We start from the raw sequence: 18722 nt of genomic DNA, 5'->3' as shown, positions 1-18722 counted from the left end.
GCGTAATCTTTGTCTTAAATCAAGGGTCCACTTATGTCAAGGTCTGTTTCTGAGCTGTCTATTTTGTTTCATTCATCTGTTTGTCTACACTTTCACAATTGCCACACTATCTTAATTAACATAACTTTATAAGTCTTGATACCTGGTAGATATCCAATTTTATTATTCAAAAAGAGATCTTCAGGAGTTTCTTGGATATTTTTAGCCCTTTGCATTTCCATGTACATTTTAAAATAAACTTGTCATACTCACTCACACACACACACACACACACACACACACACACACACACCCCTACAGCGATTTTGAATGGATTTGCATTGAATCTATAGATCAATTTGGGAAGAACTGACATTGTAACAATATTGAGTCTGGCAATCCATGAACATAGTATAATCTTCCATTTATTTAGGTCTTCAATTTCTTTCAAAAATATTTCATAATTCTGTAGGGGTGTTGCAATCTTTGGTTAAATTTATTCCTAGTTATTTGTTATCTTGTATGCTATTATAAATCGCATTTCTTTAAAATATCAATGTTATATTCGTTACTAATCTATTGAAACACAATTGATCTTTGAATGTTGACATCGTATCAGCAACTCTGTTAAATGAATTTAATACTTTTTCCTATTTGAGGATTTTTCTATGCACATATCTATGAAAAATAGTTTTATTTCTTCTTCCCTAATCTATATCTCTTATTTCCTCTTCTTGAAAATACTAAAACCCACAATAATCTGAATCTGAGGAAAGTGTAATTCTAACTGTAAACTGAAAAAAAAGACGCCAATGGATTCAACCCACCTCACATACTCTCACTCTCGGCTACGGTGGCTACACCTGTAGCCCTTACCATCACTTCCAACCCAGAAGAGCCCGAGCAGAGCACAGCAAGCTCCGGCGCGGGCTGCGCAAGCGCGCCGCCGGCCCCCTGACCGCCCCACCCCTCGCCCGGAAGCAGCCAATCAGCGGCCGCCTCTTAGAAGCGCCCCATCAGCCAAAATGGCGGCGGCCGTTGGCGGGGAGTGCCGCTGGTAGTTCCATTGCCTTACCCATCTGCCTGTGGCAAAATGTGAAAGGAGAAGCGGCTGGTGGAGGGGGTCATATGCAATGAGTCGGCGAAGGAAACATGGGGACAGCCCTGGCCTGAAGAATACGCCGCTGAAGGCGGCGGCGGCGGCTGAGGAATGCACCTCTGTGGTCGAGCCAGGGAAGAGGCGGCTGAGGGCGTCCCGCGGCTCGGGGCTCCGCCGGGTCGCAGAGGGGCCTTCCCGGCCCCTGCCGCAGCAAGAGCAGCCTCCAGCAGCCGCTTCGTGCAGTAAAAGTAACCCCGAGGGTGAGACGTCGGCAGTGCGGGCTCTGGGCTTTGGGGCTGCAGCCCCACAGCCCCGCTTGCAGCCTGCGGGGCGGGGAGGGGGGGGTGGAGTCTGAAGTGTTCTCTATCCCTGGGCTTCTCCCCTCCTGAGTCCAAAAATAACCCGACACCACTCCCCCACGGCTTTCGTCCCCGAGTTTGAGCATTGCCCCTTCGGCTCGACCACCCGTTTGTCGCCCCTGCCACAGGCATGGGTCGTGTGGTTTACCTGTTGGCGGGAGCGCGGCTCATTTCTGGGCTGCGCCTCCAGTCGGTGGCAGTGGCCGAGCGAGAACTATCTGATAGACCTGATGCAGTCAGCCTATTCTCTGGGGATTTATTGCCCCTTAAGTTTTCTGCCCTGACTTGCTTTAGAGAAGGGGCCGTATGAAAAGCTGCAGCTAATCTGTGGCCTCATATCCTTGGTGATGTCTCACCTCGTGATGGATAAACCGGAAGGAAGTTCCTCAAAGTGGGAAACTAAGGGCTCCTGAACATTTCATTCTGATCAATTTTTGGTGTTCTGTTTTAACAAAATTTCTAATAAATTCCGTAGGAACTGAAAACTCTTAGAAAAGCTCTTTCCTAGAGCGTGTTTTTAAAATACAGCGTTTGTCACCTTAGTTTAGTTTACTCCCATAAAGCAATTCTGGAATGAACAGAAACAAATCTTTGCAGAAATTTAAAAGTGATGCTAGACTAAACTTCCCAAGAAATGGGTTACTACTAATTAGTAAGCTTTTTAAAGAAATTGTTATAAGTTGGATAGAGTTGGTGAAAGGGGGCTAAACTTGACTTTTCTGAAGTTTCTGTTGGGATCCTTCTGATTTTTGAAATCTGCCTATACCAAAGCCTCCAAGTTCCAGTGGTAATGAAGAGAGTGACTGGGTTATACAGTACTATAGATTCATAGTTACTAGATTATCTTGAAATACTTGCTATTTACAATGTTAAATTTGTGAAGTATTACAAGGATTTTTATGTGAAGCAAACATTTCAGTTGTGGTTAAAGTAATATAATCATCTCTGGGAGAGTTTTATAAGTGGACTATAAAAGTAATCTAGTCTATGGGGCCGGCCTGGTTGCATAGTGGGTAAGTTAGCGTGCTCTGCTTTGGCGGCCCAGGGTTGGTGGGTTGGTTCTGGGGCGCAGACCTACCACCGCTTATGAAGCTGTGCTGTGGAGGCATCCCACATACAAAATAGAGGAAAATGGGCACCGATGTTAGCTCAGAGCTAATCTCCCTCAGCAAAATGAGGAGGATTGGCAACAGATGTTAGCTCAGAGCCAGTCTTCCTCACACACAAAAAAGGTAATGTAGTCTAAGCTATTATTTGACATGAGGGTATTATGAAGTAAGTAATGCTTTAAAATGCAACAATTGTTATTTCAATTTTATTTTATGTAGAAAGGTATGAAACACCAAAGAGATTGCTGAAAATGGATTTATTATCATCTACCTTCAGTTCTCCTAACGATCCAGATGGACAGAATGATATCTTTTGGGATCAAAATTCTCCAATGACAAAACAGTTAGGTAATTGGTTATTAACGTTTTTATCTGGGTAAATATTTGATATATGATTAGGATTTAACTATAGAATTTCAGTCAGGAAATCAGGAACTTTTATACAGCAGGTGTTTTTTGAGAATCTTGTGTGATTGTATTGCTGTAATAGGCACGTAACGTCAGAGTGCATACTGATCTAAGCTGTGCTAATTTAATTTTTTTCTAAGAAGTGACTGCTATTTTTAAAAATTAAGTTTTTTTGTTTACAATTAATAGAAATGTCTTTGTTTCCTTAGGTAAAGGAAGAAAAAAACAGATTTACACCACAGATAGTGATGAGATCTCACATATTGTTAATCGTATTGCTCCTCAGGTAAATATCACTAGTTTTATAGTTTAATTTAAAACAGTGAAAAATATGCCCCTAAGTCCCTGTATAGTTCATTCGTATGAAAAATGTTTTGTCTTTTACAATTTTCTTTTCCAAAGATAGAGCAGCAATGATTACGTTTGCCTTTTTTACTACTGAAATGCATGTTTTGAAAAAAAGAACATAATGTGTAATTGGTAATATATATTTTCCTAAGCATATATCGTAATTTTTTTAGTGATGATTTTTGGACTAGAGCTTTGTGCTTATTTTGTATTTAATGTTGTTTAATAATATATGGCATCATTTTTCAAGTTACTAATATAATAATAAAAATTTAAACTTTTAAGTTGTTTGTGATTGGTATTTGTTTACTGTCTATAGCACACCTTTTCCCCATTGAAACTGCTCTTCTTAATACTTGTTGACTTATAAGATCATCAAGAAACACTTAGAAAAGTGGAAAGAACTTTGGATTTGGAGTTGGTTCTCAGTCACCCACCAGTGTTGGGTGACCCTAAGCAAGTCAATCTCTCAGAACTTCAGTTCATTCAGCTGTAAACAGAGTTATTACTTGTCTTGATCTCTTCATTGGATTATGATGAGGATTCAATTAGATAAAAGTGCTTTGTAAACTATAGAGCGCTATAAATGTTAGGTTATGTTAAAATTAATTATGATAGTTAAATTATTTGCTGTAATAGAACCATTTTCAAAAGTTTCTTTCAGTTCTTGTACTGCTTGAGTGAAATAGAAATGTAAATTTAAGTCAACCTCTGTTCTGAACCTCTTTCCTTTCCTCTCCCTTTTTCTTATTTAACAACATTTAAATCCAGAAACATCCAATTTTTGCTTAGTGTCTTCTCTGTACGAAGTATGGTATTTTTCCTTGACATGTCCTTGGATAGTGACTATATGTTGACTGCAAACAGTTGATGGCACTGGCCCAAAATGTGGTTACATGGAATCACTGTCATCCAGGTGGAGGATGCAGGAAATAAAGGTTTTTTTAGTGGCTATAAAATATCTGAAATTACAATTAGCACAGTCAAAACAACTCTGTTGCTACTAGCTCTACATTCCATGTTTGGCATGTCATAGAAACTCATTTTACATACAGTTCATTAGTTAAATAGCATTTATGCCATAATACTACTTACTTCATAAGTTAACAATAGATCTTCATTAATTGTGGGTTTCACATGAAAGAAGCATAATAAAATGTGTTTGGGCTGGCCAGCCTAAATAGTGATAAAAAGATAGTTAAGTAAATTATTGGCCCCTTTACCTAAGTGGACTAGAAATAACAGCTCACACAAAGAAATGTCAACAGTATGCAAGTGGTAACTTGTGTATAAGAATAAATACAGTGAAATTAGTTGCTTTCAAATGTTACTCTTTTCAACTGAGCACTTTTAAAGCATATAAATCTTCGGTAGTTTTGAGGTCTTTTTTAAAGCTTGTCGTGTTCTCAGAATGACATATTCATGTTTATTTTTAAGTGAGTTATCCTCCTCAAATAATTGTCACCTTAATATTTTCAGGGATGGCATTCTTTTTTAAATATGCACTTTGGTTTTTTTTTTTTTTTTTTTTTTTTTTTTTTTTTGTGAGGAGATCAGCCCTGAGCTAACATCCGCCAATCCTTCTCTTTTTTTGCTGAGGAAGACGGCCTTGGGCTAACATCCGTGCCCATCTTCCTCCACTTTATATGGGACGCCGCCACAGCATGGCTTGCCAAGCAGTGCGTCGGTGCGCGCCCGGATCCAAACCAGCGAACCCCGGGCCGCCGCAGCGGAGCGCGCTCACTTAACCGCTTGCGCCACCGGGCCGGCCCCTGCACTTTGGTTTTAATTGGATAGTCATTCCACTTTCTTTAGGGATACCTTTTATACAGTGTTGTTTTTTGAAGCTGGTATATGTTTTTCCATCATTTTTATACAACTCCTTACAGTATACTCTTTAGGATTAAATGAAGTAGTGTGTTTAGATACCTTATACAGCACTTCGATTGTAGTTGGGAATCAATAAATTACGTAATTATTAATGAAGAAATTTTTAAAATATAACACTTATATATAGGACGCGCATATATATGTAAAATTTGATAAAGTTGTCATACTTTTATTCTCTAAAAATTGAATGAATTTAAAATTACTTGGTAAAAGGACAGAAAGTCCATAATTAAATCATTAAGAATGTTATTTTGCCTAAATTCAAGATTGTTGTTGAAATAAAAAGGAAAATATATATTGAATCTGAAAGTGAAATTATTGATTTACTTGAGTACTTTGCAAACCTAAAATCTACTAGGTTCAACTGGACATCTAAGAAAACTGCTTTGTTGATTAAGGATTTTAAAGTACCAAGTTGTAGGGATCTTTTCACCTAAACCTTCTAGTAAATAAACATGAACTGACATCTTTATGCCCAGCATTTTGCTAGATGCTGAACCATCATGAGAATAGTCCGTGCCTTCACGTAACCTATAATCTAGTGAAAAGATTAGTTTTACCTCATGTGATAGTTATTTATGTTCATTCTAAGTATTATAAAAATAGAGTAGAAAATGGTAACCTATTTGATTTGTTACTTTGGTTTGTAACTAATGCATAAACTCATTCTCTAATTTTTTGCATATCAAGTGACTGAAAAGCAGAGCAAAAATATCCAGGACTAAAACGGCTTTTTCCTCTCCTTTGTACTAGTTAAACTTCTTTTCTGCTTTCAGTACTCATTTTTGTTCTTATCCTTGCCTTATTCTTAGCATCAGTTCTGACGTTGCACTTATCTCTAACTCAGGCCTGACCTTAATTCTATCTGAGTGTTCTCAATTCAGGTCAACGTGGATTGTCCAACGTTAGATAATGATTATAATGGGCATAGGGAAAATCTGGAGAATCAGGTAATACAGAAAGAATTCCATATGTATCCCTCTTTATTCTTAATTCGATGATTTCTGCTACACAGTTTGTTTCTGATACTAATGTTTATTTTTATGAATATCTTATGACAACTGAAATAAGCTGATCAGTTTTCTTTTGATAAAAATATGTGCTTTTACTATTAAATATGCATTTGTTAATTAATTAAATTCTTAAAACTTTTTGAAAGTAAGAAATTCCCAATTTTGAATGTTTTCATTCCCTGAAACATAAATGAATCATTTCTTGCAATTTATTATTGCCATCCTTCAACTTCTCATTGTTTTGGAGTTTGTTTAGTAACCATCACCTTACCAGAATTTGTTGCTTTAGGAAAATAATTCAACTTAATTAAACTTTTCTTTTTCTTTTTCTTTTTTTTGATACTTTTACTTTTATACCTCTTTTTTCCCCTTCTGGCAAAGGATGAAAAACCAACAGCAAACTCCATGCTGGGCATGTGGATTGGTGCAGCTGCCATTCCTTGTACTCCTAATGTTGCAAAAGGAAAATCAAGAGCAAAAATCAGCTGCACAAAGTAAGTTCAAACTTTTCAGCTTTTCTGACATTCAGTGAAGTAAATATTTTTAATAATCTGTTTTGGTTTTGTGAATATACCACAATGGTTACAAATTTTTTTCCTTAGTTTTGACATGTAAAATTTTGGACTTAAAATAATTATAATGTAAGTGTTAAAATTTTCAAGTTTTAATGTATTAAAATCTGTTAAATACCAATTGAATATTTGTAATGACTCAGAACTTTTCTTAGTTATAACTTTTAAAATATTTGTTTAATAGGTTAAAAACACAAAATCGAGAGGAAGAACTTATGAAGTTGGCTAAGCAATTTGATAAAAATATGGAAGAGCTAGATGAGATTCAAGAGCAAAACAAGAGAAATCATGATTTTATCCAGACAATTTCAGAAACAGAGACTTTAAATAATTATGAAGATAATGTACAAATGCAGTTGTTACATGATAGAGTTCTTAAAATTGATGATGCTATAATAAGGAAGCCAGTGAAAGAAAACACCAAGATACATGTGGTAAATGATCAAAATAGCAGTCAGAAGCCATTTGACCAAAATGCTGAAGCAGCTTTTAATGCCATTTTTGATGGTTCTACTCAGAAATGTAGTGGACAGATAAGTCAAGATCTGTCAGATGCTTTTTTGAACATCAGTAATACCACAATTGGAGAGAAAAGTGCTCTGAAAGAGGAGAAAATCATTACTAACGAAACTCTGGTCACTGAAAAACTGCCAAATAAAAACCCAGGATCACTTTCTTGTCAAGTAGATACTCCAGGAATGACAAAGTCCTGTATGATTTCCAGTACTAAGGAACCAGAAGCTTTTAATAAGCACATTGATGCATTTACTACCAGTGATTTTGAGGATGATTGGGAAAACTTACTAAGTAATGAACCTTTTGTTATGCAAAATGTCAAAATGTCTGAACTTTTCCCTGCTTCTAAAACAGCCCAAGTTACTGATCAAAAGGGAATTTGTACCTTTAGCAGTAAAAATGATAAAAGTAAGTCAAGAACTAATACAAGCCTAGATGCCAGGTTCAGAGATTCAAAAATTTTACAAGATCTTCCTTCAGAGACACATAACAGTGAATTAACAGATGCTGGAAAATACAGATTTTCACCAAATCCAAGTGGTAAACCAAACAAATTACCATCCACTGGAAATAAAATGAAATTTGAGAAATCTTTAAATAAAATTGTTGTTCAAGACAAAATTCAAGGTTGTGCAGTTGCATTTAATCTGACAAAAGTAAAGGAAGATATTCATACTAAATATACTTCTAATGTAAATGCTTCTGGAAAAAAGTCTTCTTTGAACACAGGATATTCTAATGAACAAAGAAATAAGTCCATTTTTAATCAGTCTTTTAAAGCACCTGCTAATATAGATCCTTTTGGCTCTGAAACTTTGGGCAATGAAACCAGTGTTCATAACCCAAATCAGACTAATGCATCCAAGTTAGATTCTTTCTTTGATGATTGGAGTGATCCATCATTTGCCAATGAAATTGCTAAAGCATGTCATCAATTGGAGAATGCCTGGGAAGCAGATGATGTAGATGATGATTTATTATACCAAGCATGTGATGATATTGAAAGACTAACTCAGCAACAAGACATTAGAAAAGACAGCAAGACATCAGAAAGTATACCTGAGATCCGTAATAGTTCCACATATGGAGCCAAAAACATGTTCACTACATCTAAACAAAGAAGTCAGTTGATGCAGTGTAAACATTTGAATACAAATAGCGTTTCAGTGCATACGTCTTCGTTGACAAATAACTCACAAATAAATAAATCAATGAAGATGGAGAAAGGGGAAATTTGTGGAAATTCTCCAAGTTTTCTAGGTGCTACAACAAATTTGACTATATACCCTAAGAACTCAAATTGTCAGGTCAATAATCTGCATGTCTCTTGGAATAACACTGATATTCCAATACAAGTAAATGGTTCCAAATCAGTTCTTACAGGAAGTTCAAGTTTCACTGTGAGTTCAGATCATATGAGTACAGAAACTGCTACTTATAAGAAGAACGTGAGTACTAAGCATCCATCCCATAGGACAGTAACAGATGAAGCACAGAGGGACCTTAACAGAACAGTTAGATTTTCTAAGTATACGTTTGCAAAGGTGAAAAATTCTCAGATTTTTTCCCAGTTTAATCAAAATTGTGTAACAGGAAGTATTTCTGATACCAAAATCACACAAAGTTTGGAAAAAAATAACACTCCTGTTACCCCGTTATGTGGGAAGGCTGTTCCACAACAATCTTTGGTGAAACTTTCTGAGTCTTTGAAACAACCTTCAAAAGGTATGTACGAAATAGTTTTCTTTAAAAAGTATATTGGAAAGTAGCCTAACTAGTTATTTGTTGTATTGAATTTGTGTAACATACAAGGTAAATGCTATTCTGTGATGTTTAACTAGAATTCTTAAAGTGATTCTTACAAATAGTTATGCTGGAATATACAAAGAGTGGGTGATTTATGTTTTCAAAAGACTGCATTGAATTCCTTCCCAGTGTTTAATGCAGTGACTAGCATATAGTAGGCACTCAATAAATATTTGTTGAATGTTTTCTATTTCCTAGAAAATCATACTTTTAGATATATATATTGCTGTGTGAGATTGTGTGTATTTACTAAATATCTCAGTGTTTTAAAACTTGAATAATCTTACTCCTGTGTTTAGCAGAATATTGAGGTGAACAATATTTGAAAATATAGAGCATTCTAATTAAACTCTTTTGCTACTATAATATCTGATATAAAACCATTAGTTGTGATGGTTAGAATTGTAATTTACTTACACAGTACAACCTGTCATCTTTGATTCTTCCAATTCCTCTTTTCCCCAATTCTCCTTTCTGTCAACGAGTTCAATGGTTTTTACCTCAAAAAATATATCACAAAACTCCATTTTTCAGGGCTGGCCCAGTGGCGCAAGTGGTTAAGTGCGCGTGCTCCACTGCGGCGGCCTGGGGTTCTCCGGTTCAGATCCCGGACGTGCACCAAGGCACTGCTTGTCAAGCCATGCTGTGGCCGTGTCCCATATAAAGTAGAGGGAGATGGGCATGGATGTTAGCCCAGGGCCAATCTTCCTCAGCAAAAAAAAAAAAGAGGATTGGCAGATGTTAGCTCAGGGCCAATCTTCCTCACAAAAAAAAAAAAAAAACCTGTCCACTTTTCTCAGTCTCTATTGCTACCACTCTTATCCAAGCCAACACTTTTGACGTGACTACTGCAGTTCTTTTACCTGTCCCCTTTCAATTCTGGTTTCCAAATAGCAGAATAATCTTTTAAAAACAAATAGGCAAACATGGCATTTCAATGCTTAACCACAGCCTTCAATGGCTGCCCGTCATATTTCAAATAAAACCCTAACTTTACACTGTGATCTACAAGGCCCTGGATTATCTCTCCTTAACCTGCCTGTCCTCTTTTTTCCCTTACCTACTAAGCTTCAGCTACACCAGCTGTGTTTCAGTTTCTCAAACAGAACAGATTCTTTCTTAGTTCAGAAGCTTGGACTATGCTATTCCCAACTATAACTGCTTCTTCCCGACATTTGACCCCTCACTCCAACCCTTTGGTTGCTGTTTGTTTATCCTTAGGTCTCAGGTTAAGTATTACCCTCTCGTAGAGGCCTTCCTTGAATAGTCTATAAGTAGGTCTTTTCTTTGTTATTTTCCATCATCTCCCTTATTTCCTTCATTTCTTTTATTACAATTTGCAATTAAATACTGATTATTGTGTCTTTCAGTGAATACCTAAGCCTACCAGAGCATCTGCCAGTTAGAAGATATTTAATAAATATTTGAATGAACATCATGCAATATAATGTGAAAAGTCTGTTATTCAGTGATACTGTAATATTTTTTAAAAGGGAGTGTGTCTGGCATAACTACTTATGCTTCTCATGCCCAGTAATTTCTCACAGCCTCGTGCCTTTGCAGACTCTGTTTCCTTCACCAGAAATATAGTGCCCCCACATGCGTACACCAAATCTGCCTGAACATTTTCCATTTGTCCTTTAAAACACAATGTGTTTCTAACCACCCCAAATGATTTAGATTCACTTTCTCTGGGTTTCTCCAATACCCAGTGCTAACTTCTGTTATAGCATTTACTATGCTAGCTTGTCATTATAGATTTTCTTAATCAGTCTCCCTCACTTGGGGCTAACATTAGGATTCTTATCTATTATGTAGATCAATGTTAATATGGTGAGGGAGTTTTTAGTTTCTTTTAACATTAGATTATTGTTTAATGTTTAGATTCTAGATGATGCTTCTATTGGCATTACTGCTACAACTTTCCTATTTAAGTGACCTCTCCCTTTTTTTTTTTTGTAACTTATAACAGTAATATGCTGGTTGTTTAAAAAGAAAGAAGGAAAACAATATAGATTAATTTGAAGTAAAAAGTTAAGTCCTCTCTTTCTCCTTTCCCACAGCCATTCCTCAAGGGAACCCACTGTTAACAGTTTGGAATACATCATATTGTATTTTCTGTGCATATAAAAATGTGTGTATGTATACCAATAGATTTATTTAAAAGATGGAATTATACACTATATACCCATTATTTGGCAAATTGGTTTTATCTTCACTTAATATATTATAGCTCTCTTTTCCTGTTAGTACATATAGTTTTGCTTCAGGCCTTTTAATGACTACATAGTATGTCATTATATGGATGTACCATAATTTATTTAACTGCTTCTCTATTGATAGAAGTTTAGTTTGGTTGCAGTTTTTTGCATGAGAAACAATCCTCCAGTGAATGTCCCTTTACGTAAATTTCTGCATGCTCGTGTGATTGTATCTGTTAATTACTGAAAAATTGATGTAAGAGAATGTTTTGAATTTTGATGGATATCACCAAATCTTCCCAAAAAGTTACATCAATTTATATTCTTATCAACACTGACAATGAATATTTCTCTACATTATAGACCAAACTAGATATTTTGAAACTTTAAATATTGTTGTCAATCTATAATAATTTTAAATATTTATATTTAAATAAGTGTAATTAATTGAACCATACTACGAACAGGAATTTATTTACATATAGTTTACTCCATTAAACTCACTGGAATATTGGAGTTTTCCCAAAACTCCTATCTGCATTTTTTATGGATGGATAATCTGCCTTTTAGCTTGCTTTATCAATTTTTCCCTTAAGTTTATTGACAGTACCTGATTTTCTAATTAACCTTGTTGATATATTCTATTGTTTCCACTTCCTTTTACATTGGTATGTAGCAAGCTGCTCTCCAGAGAATGTCTTTGAAACAAAACCCATTTAGCTACCTCATAGCTTTAAGGCAGGGTTTGGCAAACCATGGCCTGTCCAGATCCAGCCTATTGCCTGTTTTTTGTATAGCCAGCATGCTAAGATGGTTTTCACATTTTACATGGCTGAAAAAATCAAAAGAATAATATTTCATGACTTTTGAAAATTATATGGAATTCAATTTTCATTGTCCATAAACAACGTTTTATTTTAATGCAACCGTATCATTTGTTTATGTATCGTTCGGGGCTGTTTTTATGCTACAGTGACAGAGTTGAGCAGTTGCTATGAGAGAGCATATGACCCGAAAGGTTAACATATTTACTTTCTGGCCCTTTACAGAAAAAAAAAATTTGCTGACCCTTGCTTTAGGATAAAGATTAAGAAGAGCAACTCTTGCTTTATACCTTACAGTAGTTTGAGACTTTGCCATGTATTTTTATTGCAGATTGAGTTAAAGGAAAGGCTGATGGGAGAAGTGGATGACTCTCCTTAAATCAGATTTTCATGGTGTGACTTTATTATATCATTGCAAGTTATTTTCTAGAATATCACCAAGCCAATTGTAAGGCCAATTTTAAGGAGCTATGTTCTCTTCTGCCATCGTGGATTATTAACCTGTTTTTCTTCCAAACTTATGGTCAATTGAATATAAACTGTGTTTGTGTGTATTCTGAGTTTCTTGTGTTTCTCAGCTTTGAGCCTAAAGTATTAGATAATTAGTCAAGCTAATAATGAAGTATCCTGTCGTTATCTTTCTCTAAGAAAAAATAGCTACAGTCTGTGAGATAATTAGTTTAGGAAATAAATGGTATCAGAATAATCTGGAGAGTTTATTTGAATTATATCTCTCTTACCCTGAACACCAGCTCTCATTTCTGATTATACCAAGTAAGGAAGGGGAGACAGATGATATATTTTGGGCAATTATCTGCCTTAGTTAAGAAGAGAAATGTCTTACGACAAATAAATTCTATACATTTGTCTAGATGTTAGTGTAAATAATATTTCTCTGCTGACAGTACTACGGGTTCTTATTTACTTCTCTGAAAGGCAGATTTTTACAACATAAACAGTTTTACCAATACAAGATCACTTAAATATGTATTGAGGTGATAGTCTTAATTTTAAAACAACATCGAAATGAGACAATAGGTTTGCTAATTTTAAAGTTTGAGTCTTACTAGCATTATATGGATAATCTAATATTTTAGCTGAAAGTGACATGACTTAACTGAAGTTAAATTCATTTTATTAGAATTCGGTATTTTGGCAGAGGTAGAATTAGATGTGTTATTAAAATAGAACTTTCTTATTTTCATTTAATTTAAAACATTGTTTATTTTACAGTATGTTTATCTAAAGTATACACTAAAGTGTGCTACATAAGAATATTATCAGAATGCTTCACATTTTTATATATTAAAAAGACATTCAAATTGAAGATTTTATTCAGATATTCTATTTGAAATAATTTTCTAATGTTTATGTAAAATGTGTGCTCCAAATAAAACTATAATGTCTGACAGTAAGTTACACATGTATTGACATGATGGATTTCACTCTATCACTCTGATTTAATTAGATTTCTTTTTGGCCTAGAGCATTATGTCTGTACTTGGAATCTTATATTGAGTAGTTTAGTGTGATTTAATAGCCAAAGCAGTGTGGCAAGTCTGGGTAATAAAAAAGTAAAAATTAAAACTGACATTCAGAATGACTTTATAAAACTAATATTTATATTTTGTTTAATTTTTAGAGGAAGAAGAGAAAAATAGAAAGTATTCTCCTGAAGAAATTCAGAGAAAAAGACAAGAAGCACTGGTTCGAAGAATGGCCAAAGCACAGGCATCATCTCTAAAGGCAACTCCTACTTAACTTGATTTCTTTAACGAAATACTACTTGGAGGACATAACAAAGACAGTTGATAACTATCTATGATAGGAAATATTTTTTCTTAATTTCTCTGTGAGAAATTTAATGCTGCATTATAAAGCGTGGACTTCTACTTTATTTAATAAATCAGTGTTTGCAATTGTCAATGAAACCTTTCCTTGGAGATATATGTGAAAGTAATTGCATGTAAGTTTTGGAAATTCAGGAAAGTTAGCAATTATGTAGTAGAATTATACAGAGGAAAGTCGTTACATTTTTAAATATTGTGACAGAGGATCATCAAAAAATAGGTAATATACTTAATTTTTTCTTGTAATAAGTCTTTTCCTAATATAAAATGTATAGTTTTACTTTTAATAACTGTTCCTTAAAGTTTTTCTACATTTCTAAATTTTAATTAATACTTCCATATTCTTAGGAACATAGTTGGTAGGAAATAAAGTACTTCAATTTATTTGTAAGGAAATTACTGTTTTTGGTTCCTAGTCTCAAATATATTTGAATTTTAATTCTCTAAAACCTGATACATTTGGGAAACTTTCCACCATTTTTAGGGAAGATGCTGATTTGAGAAATTTAGTTTAGAAAAAAGAAAGTGGATTGGCTATATAAGTAATGTAACTTCAATAACATTTAGACCTGTGAGAAACTTTAGATATCATCTGGTCCAGCTTCTTTCTTGCATAGGTGAGAAATGAATACTGTTATTCTGAAAGTCATAAGGCAAGTTAAAGCTGTGCTGGGATTAGGATGATTTTTTTCATTCTAATGGATACTTTGACAATTGTACCATTTGCCTCGGTATTAATTAGCACATAAAATAATTTGTGGGAGTATTAATTATTTTATAGTATAAAACTAAAAAGTAACTAAAAGTACATTAAGGACTGTTTAATAATAATGCTCATTGTTCCTTATATTAAAGAATTAAATATTCCAGGATATAAAAATGAGAATCTTCTATTTTCAGTTTTCCTCTAACTGTGTAATTTTACCTTGATTAATTTACTGGCTTGACAAATTTGTTCTTCCTATTACTTTTTTTTTTTTTTTTTTTGCCTGTTTGGAATTTGCTAAGCCAGAAGTAAACATCTAAGCAGAGTGCATAAGGGCAGTAAGAATGCTTTATTCATCCCAAATGGCTTTAGGAGACCTGATGAAATTGCAGATGTGAAATACCTATTAGGGTGTTCACCTCTATTCAGGTGTCTTAGAGCTATGATAATATCAAAATAATTAAATGTATTTTAAAGTATTGCTATGTGGAGATAGATCATTTTGAAAATTGTATATTCATATATACAGTGAAATAACACATTCTAGGCAACCTTTATTATTTGTCTAAGAATAGATAATAAAGAACCTAAATAAATATAGGTAAGTTTTATATGTAAGAAAATGAAGAACTGAGAATCTTTATCTTTTTCTAAAGTGAGTTCACTGTGTTCTTACTATGCTTTGGGTATCTCTACCTTTGCTTAAGCTCTTCCCTACCTGCCACTTACTTCTTCCAGAGTGTTTTTAGCCTGTTCTGTCCATTCATTAAGACTCAGCCTAATAAGTCTCAGTTTCTCTGAAACTCGTACCTGACCATCCTCACTGGAATTGATTTCTTCTCTCTGATTATGATGGTACTTATTCTTGTATGTTTCCTGGGGCAATTCTCTAAAGCCTTATGTGTTATTCGGTTGTATATGTATTCTAGTAATATTTCTAAAACTTCTCATTTTGCATCTCTTTCATAATTTTGCCATTTCTCATATAGCATATACTATTTACTTAATAGTTTTCTTAAAGTGACCTCTTTCTCTTTAAAAGGATACTTTATAGTACTTATGAATGGTGGGTGGACTAGTGGCCCAGCACGTCTGAACCTGAGTATAATTGGGTTTCTAGGGTTACGCCTGCTGTTCACACTCTACTTTGCTATCCTAATTCTTCTTCCTTTTGTTGTTGTTGGAAACAGTAGGGGTTGAGTGGCCCATGAATGAGCATGCAGAGCCTGTGTAGATAGTTTCTCTGGCTTGTCTCTTTCCAGTCTGCGGAATCTGTTTCCACACAGGGGAGGGGCAACTGGTAGGCCTGGCAGTTCTATTCCAGTTCAAGCTCTGCTGCTGTTTATGCATCTCAGGCTGGCTACAGAAAAACTGAAGCTAATAATGCCATTATTGCAAGAAAGTCTAGCAAAGTAGAGCCTGTCTTTCATTACTCTTTCTTGCTGCAGACATAACAACCCTGATCCCAGGAAAACTTGGGTTGCATATTACAGACACAGTCAGTGGTATACGGGCATGTACCACACCTTGGGAAATACTGCTTGTATCATTATACTCTATTATTAACATTTAGGTACCTGAGAATAGAGGTACCTTACTTATCTCTGTCTACCTGTTACTGATATTTAGTGGTTACTTATTAAATGTTAAATGAATTTAGACAGATTCTGGTGGCAGAGATTCTTCCTTGCCACACTGGAAGTAATCTGACTCTGATTCTTTGAGCTTCAGGATTGGAAAATGTTTCTAAGAACAGTTTAAATTTAGCCTAACACTGATTAGTGTAAGTGATAATGTATCTGAAGTCTGGTTTTCAATTCTTGCTGGGACGTGGTGATCAAAATCACTTGTGGAACTCAAAAACAGAATGACAAACTTGTCTCCTGTGCCTTCCCTTAAACGTCATAAATGAGTATGTCTATGGGTAGATTTCAAATGTGTATACTTTTAAAGTGCATTGGCTATTAGCCAACAGGGTTGAAAAGAAATTATAATTGCTAAACTTATATAACAGTTGCTAAATATTTTATTTACCATGAATGGTTTTAAGAAATTTACAGTAACTCATTTATTTCTCAAAACAATAATAAATAATGCTTTTACCACCATTTTCCAAATAGGGAAACTGAAGTAAAAACCAGTGGTCCATGGAAATTATCTGTATGTACAGGAAAGAATTGTAGCATTTCAGGCATGTGTGCCAGAAAACTCACTAGAATTCTATAGCTTAATTTTATAGCTCAGAAGAATTTTTTTCCAATCGCAATTGCTGTTACAGATGACTCCTGTACTTTATGTGTATGTGAGTGGGTGGGTATTGATTATATGAATCCACATAGAAGTTGCCTTTGTTTTTCATTCAATTATTAAACAAAAAAATAGAGAAATATGTAGAATGTATAGCTATTTAAAATGTCATTTTACTTCACTATTTTAGTAACTTCTGGGTGTTCTGGTTTTAAATCTATTGAGGAGAACATAATTGCCTAGTCCAAGATGTAATGGCTTACCTCAAGCTGCTAGTAAAACTCTAATCCAGGTAATAAAATTAAGATTTCTGGTTAGATGCACACTATATAGAATAGTGGTATTCTGCTTTTAATTTGTTACAATATGTTGTTAAAGTATATGGTAAAGTCCAATCTCACACAGGTATATAGTTGAGAAAAGGAATATTGTAATAGTCTTTTCAGATAATTGTAGATATTCTTCTTTGATAATACACAAAAGCTCAAGAAGTGGTAATTTCTTAAAAGTTAGCTGTAACTTCCATTTCTAGCCAAGATAGAATAACAAAGACTAAATGTGCACTTTCTGCTGAAACAACCAAATCAAAAACAGACAAACTACATGGAAAAGTGAATTTTAAGACATTGGACCTCAGACAATGAAGCAAGTGATCCCTAAGAATTAGGAAACAAACAAATGGAGCCCTGCAATTTTCCCAGCTTACTGCCTTGAGGGAGTTTCCAGGCAGTGATGCAAGGAAGGGGAACTAAGGAAGAACCCAGTAGACTCCCTGAGTTGAGGAAATGGAGCTGAGATGCTAGAGACCAAGATAGTGAGAGTTCGCAGGAAGAGTACCAGTGAGGGAGAGAACATAGAACTCCAGAGATCTATAGATGGTCCCTCTTGAAAATTAAACTCAGTATTGATCAGCATACTGTGTGAGGAAGAGCCATCTGAAAGGATTAGAGGAAACAAACATTGTCGGGTGCTCACATGGGTCTAGTAACAAAGCCTGTTCTCATCAGCCATAGGTCACTGGGTAGTACTTGCCTCAGTAGTAAGGAGTGATGAGCCCTAGGCTGCACTGCTCTAGCCCCACCCAACAAATAATAAAAGCAAGATTGAAAAGGATCAAACCATTCCCAAGTAACATAACTGCATCCCAGAACAAAGCTCAAAAATATTTATAGAAAAACAAAAATGCCCCATACCTGTGAGAGAAAATTCACAATGGCTGTCATCTAATTAAAGATCACTAGGCATGCAAAGAAGCAAGAAAACACAGACCATAATAAAGAGAATAATCAATTGAAACCAACATAGCTCTGACACGTTAGAATTAGCAGGTGAGGATACTAAAATAGTTATAACTACTACCTTTGTTCAAAAAGTAGAAATATAGAGGATATTAAAAAGACCAAAATCAAACTTCTAGAGATGAAAACTGCAATGTCTGAGGTAAAAAATACACTAGATGGGATTAATGGCAAATTAGACATTGCAGAAGAAAAGGTTAGTGATTAGTGGACTTGACATTTAATAGGAATTATCCAAAATGAAGAGAAAAAAGAATTTAAAAAAATGAAAAGAGCATCAATGAGTTGTGGAACAACTTCTGTAGCCTAGTATATGGTTAATTAGAGTCCCTGACGAAGGGAGAGGTAGAAACTATAAAAAAAATTTGAATAAATAAAAATTTATTTTTAAAAATTTTTAAGTTTGGCCTAAAAATTTCTGAACTTTATGAAAACTATTAACCCACAGATCTGGGAAGATCATTGAACCTCAAGCACAAGAAATATGAAGAAAACTG

At 34.8% G+C, this 18722-nt stretch overlaps 1 protein-coding gene across 2 annotated transcripts; it reads left to right on the top strand.

Moving 5' to 3' along the window:
• The first annotated feature begins 998 nt into the window (after positions 1-998).
• On the top strand, positions 999-17262 carry ETAA1 (ETAA1 activator of ATR kinase). Of its 2 annotated transcripts, none has more exons than XM_087436651.1 (6): positions 999-1338; positions 2766-2894; positions 3164-3240; positions 6587-6699; positions 6962-9018; positions 11163-11692. In XM_087436651.1, exons 1-6 carry the CDS (start codon positions 1113-1115, stop codon positions 11261-11263), a joined length of 2703 nt encoding a protein of 900 aa, XP_087292777.1. In that variant the 5' UTR covers positions 999-1112; the 3' UTR covers positions 11264-11692. The 2 variants fall into 2 exon arrangements, with proteins under 2 accessions (XP_087292777.1, XP_004435665.1); XM_004435608.3 differs by lacking the exon at positions 11163-11692 and adding an exon at positions 13767-17262 and having other exon boundaries at positions 1000-1338.
• The last annotated feature ends 1460 nt before the right edge of the window (positions 17263-18722 follow it).

Source organism: Ceratotherium simum, chromosome 11 (genome assembly GCF_057802395.1).
Source record: "Ceratotherium simum simum isolate JZ-2026a chromosome 11, ASM5780239v1, whole genome shotgun sequence".
NCBI lineage: Eukaryota > Metazoa > Chordata > Mammalia > Perissodactyla > Rhinocerotidae > Ceratotherium > Ceratotherium simum.
Note: the sequence above shows the minus strand (reverse complement) of the source record. Positions and strands in the feature narration are given on the sequence as shown.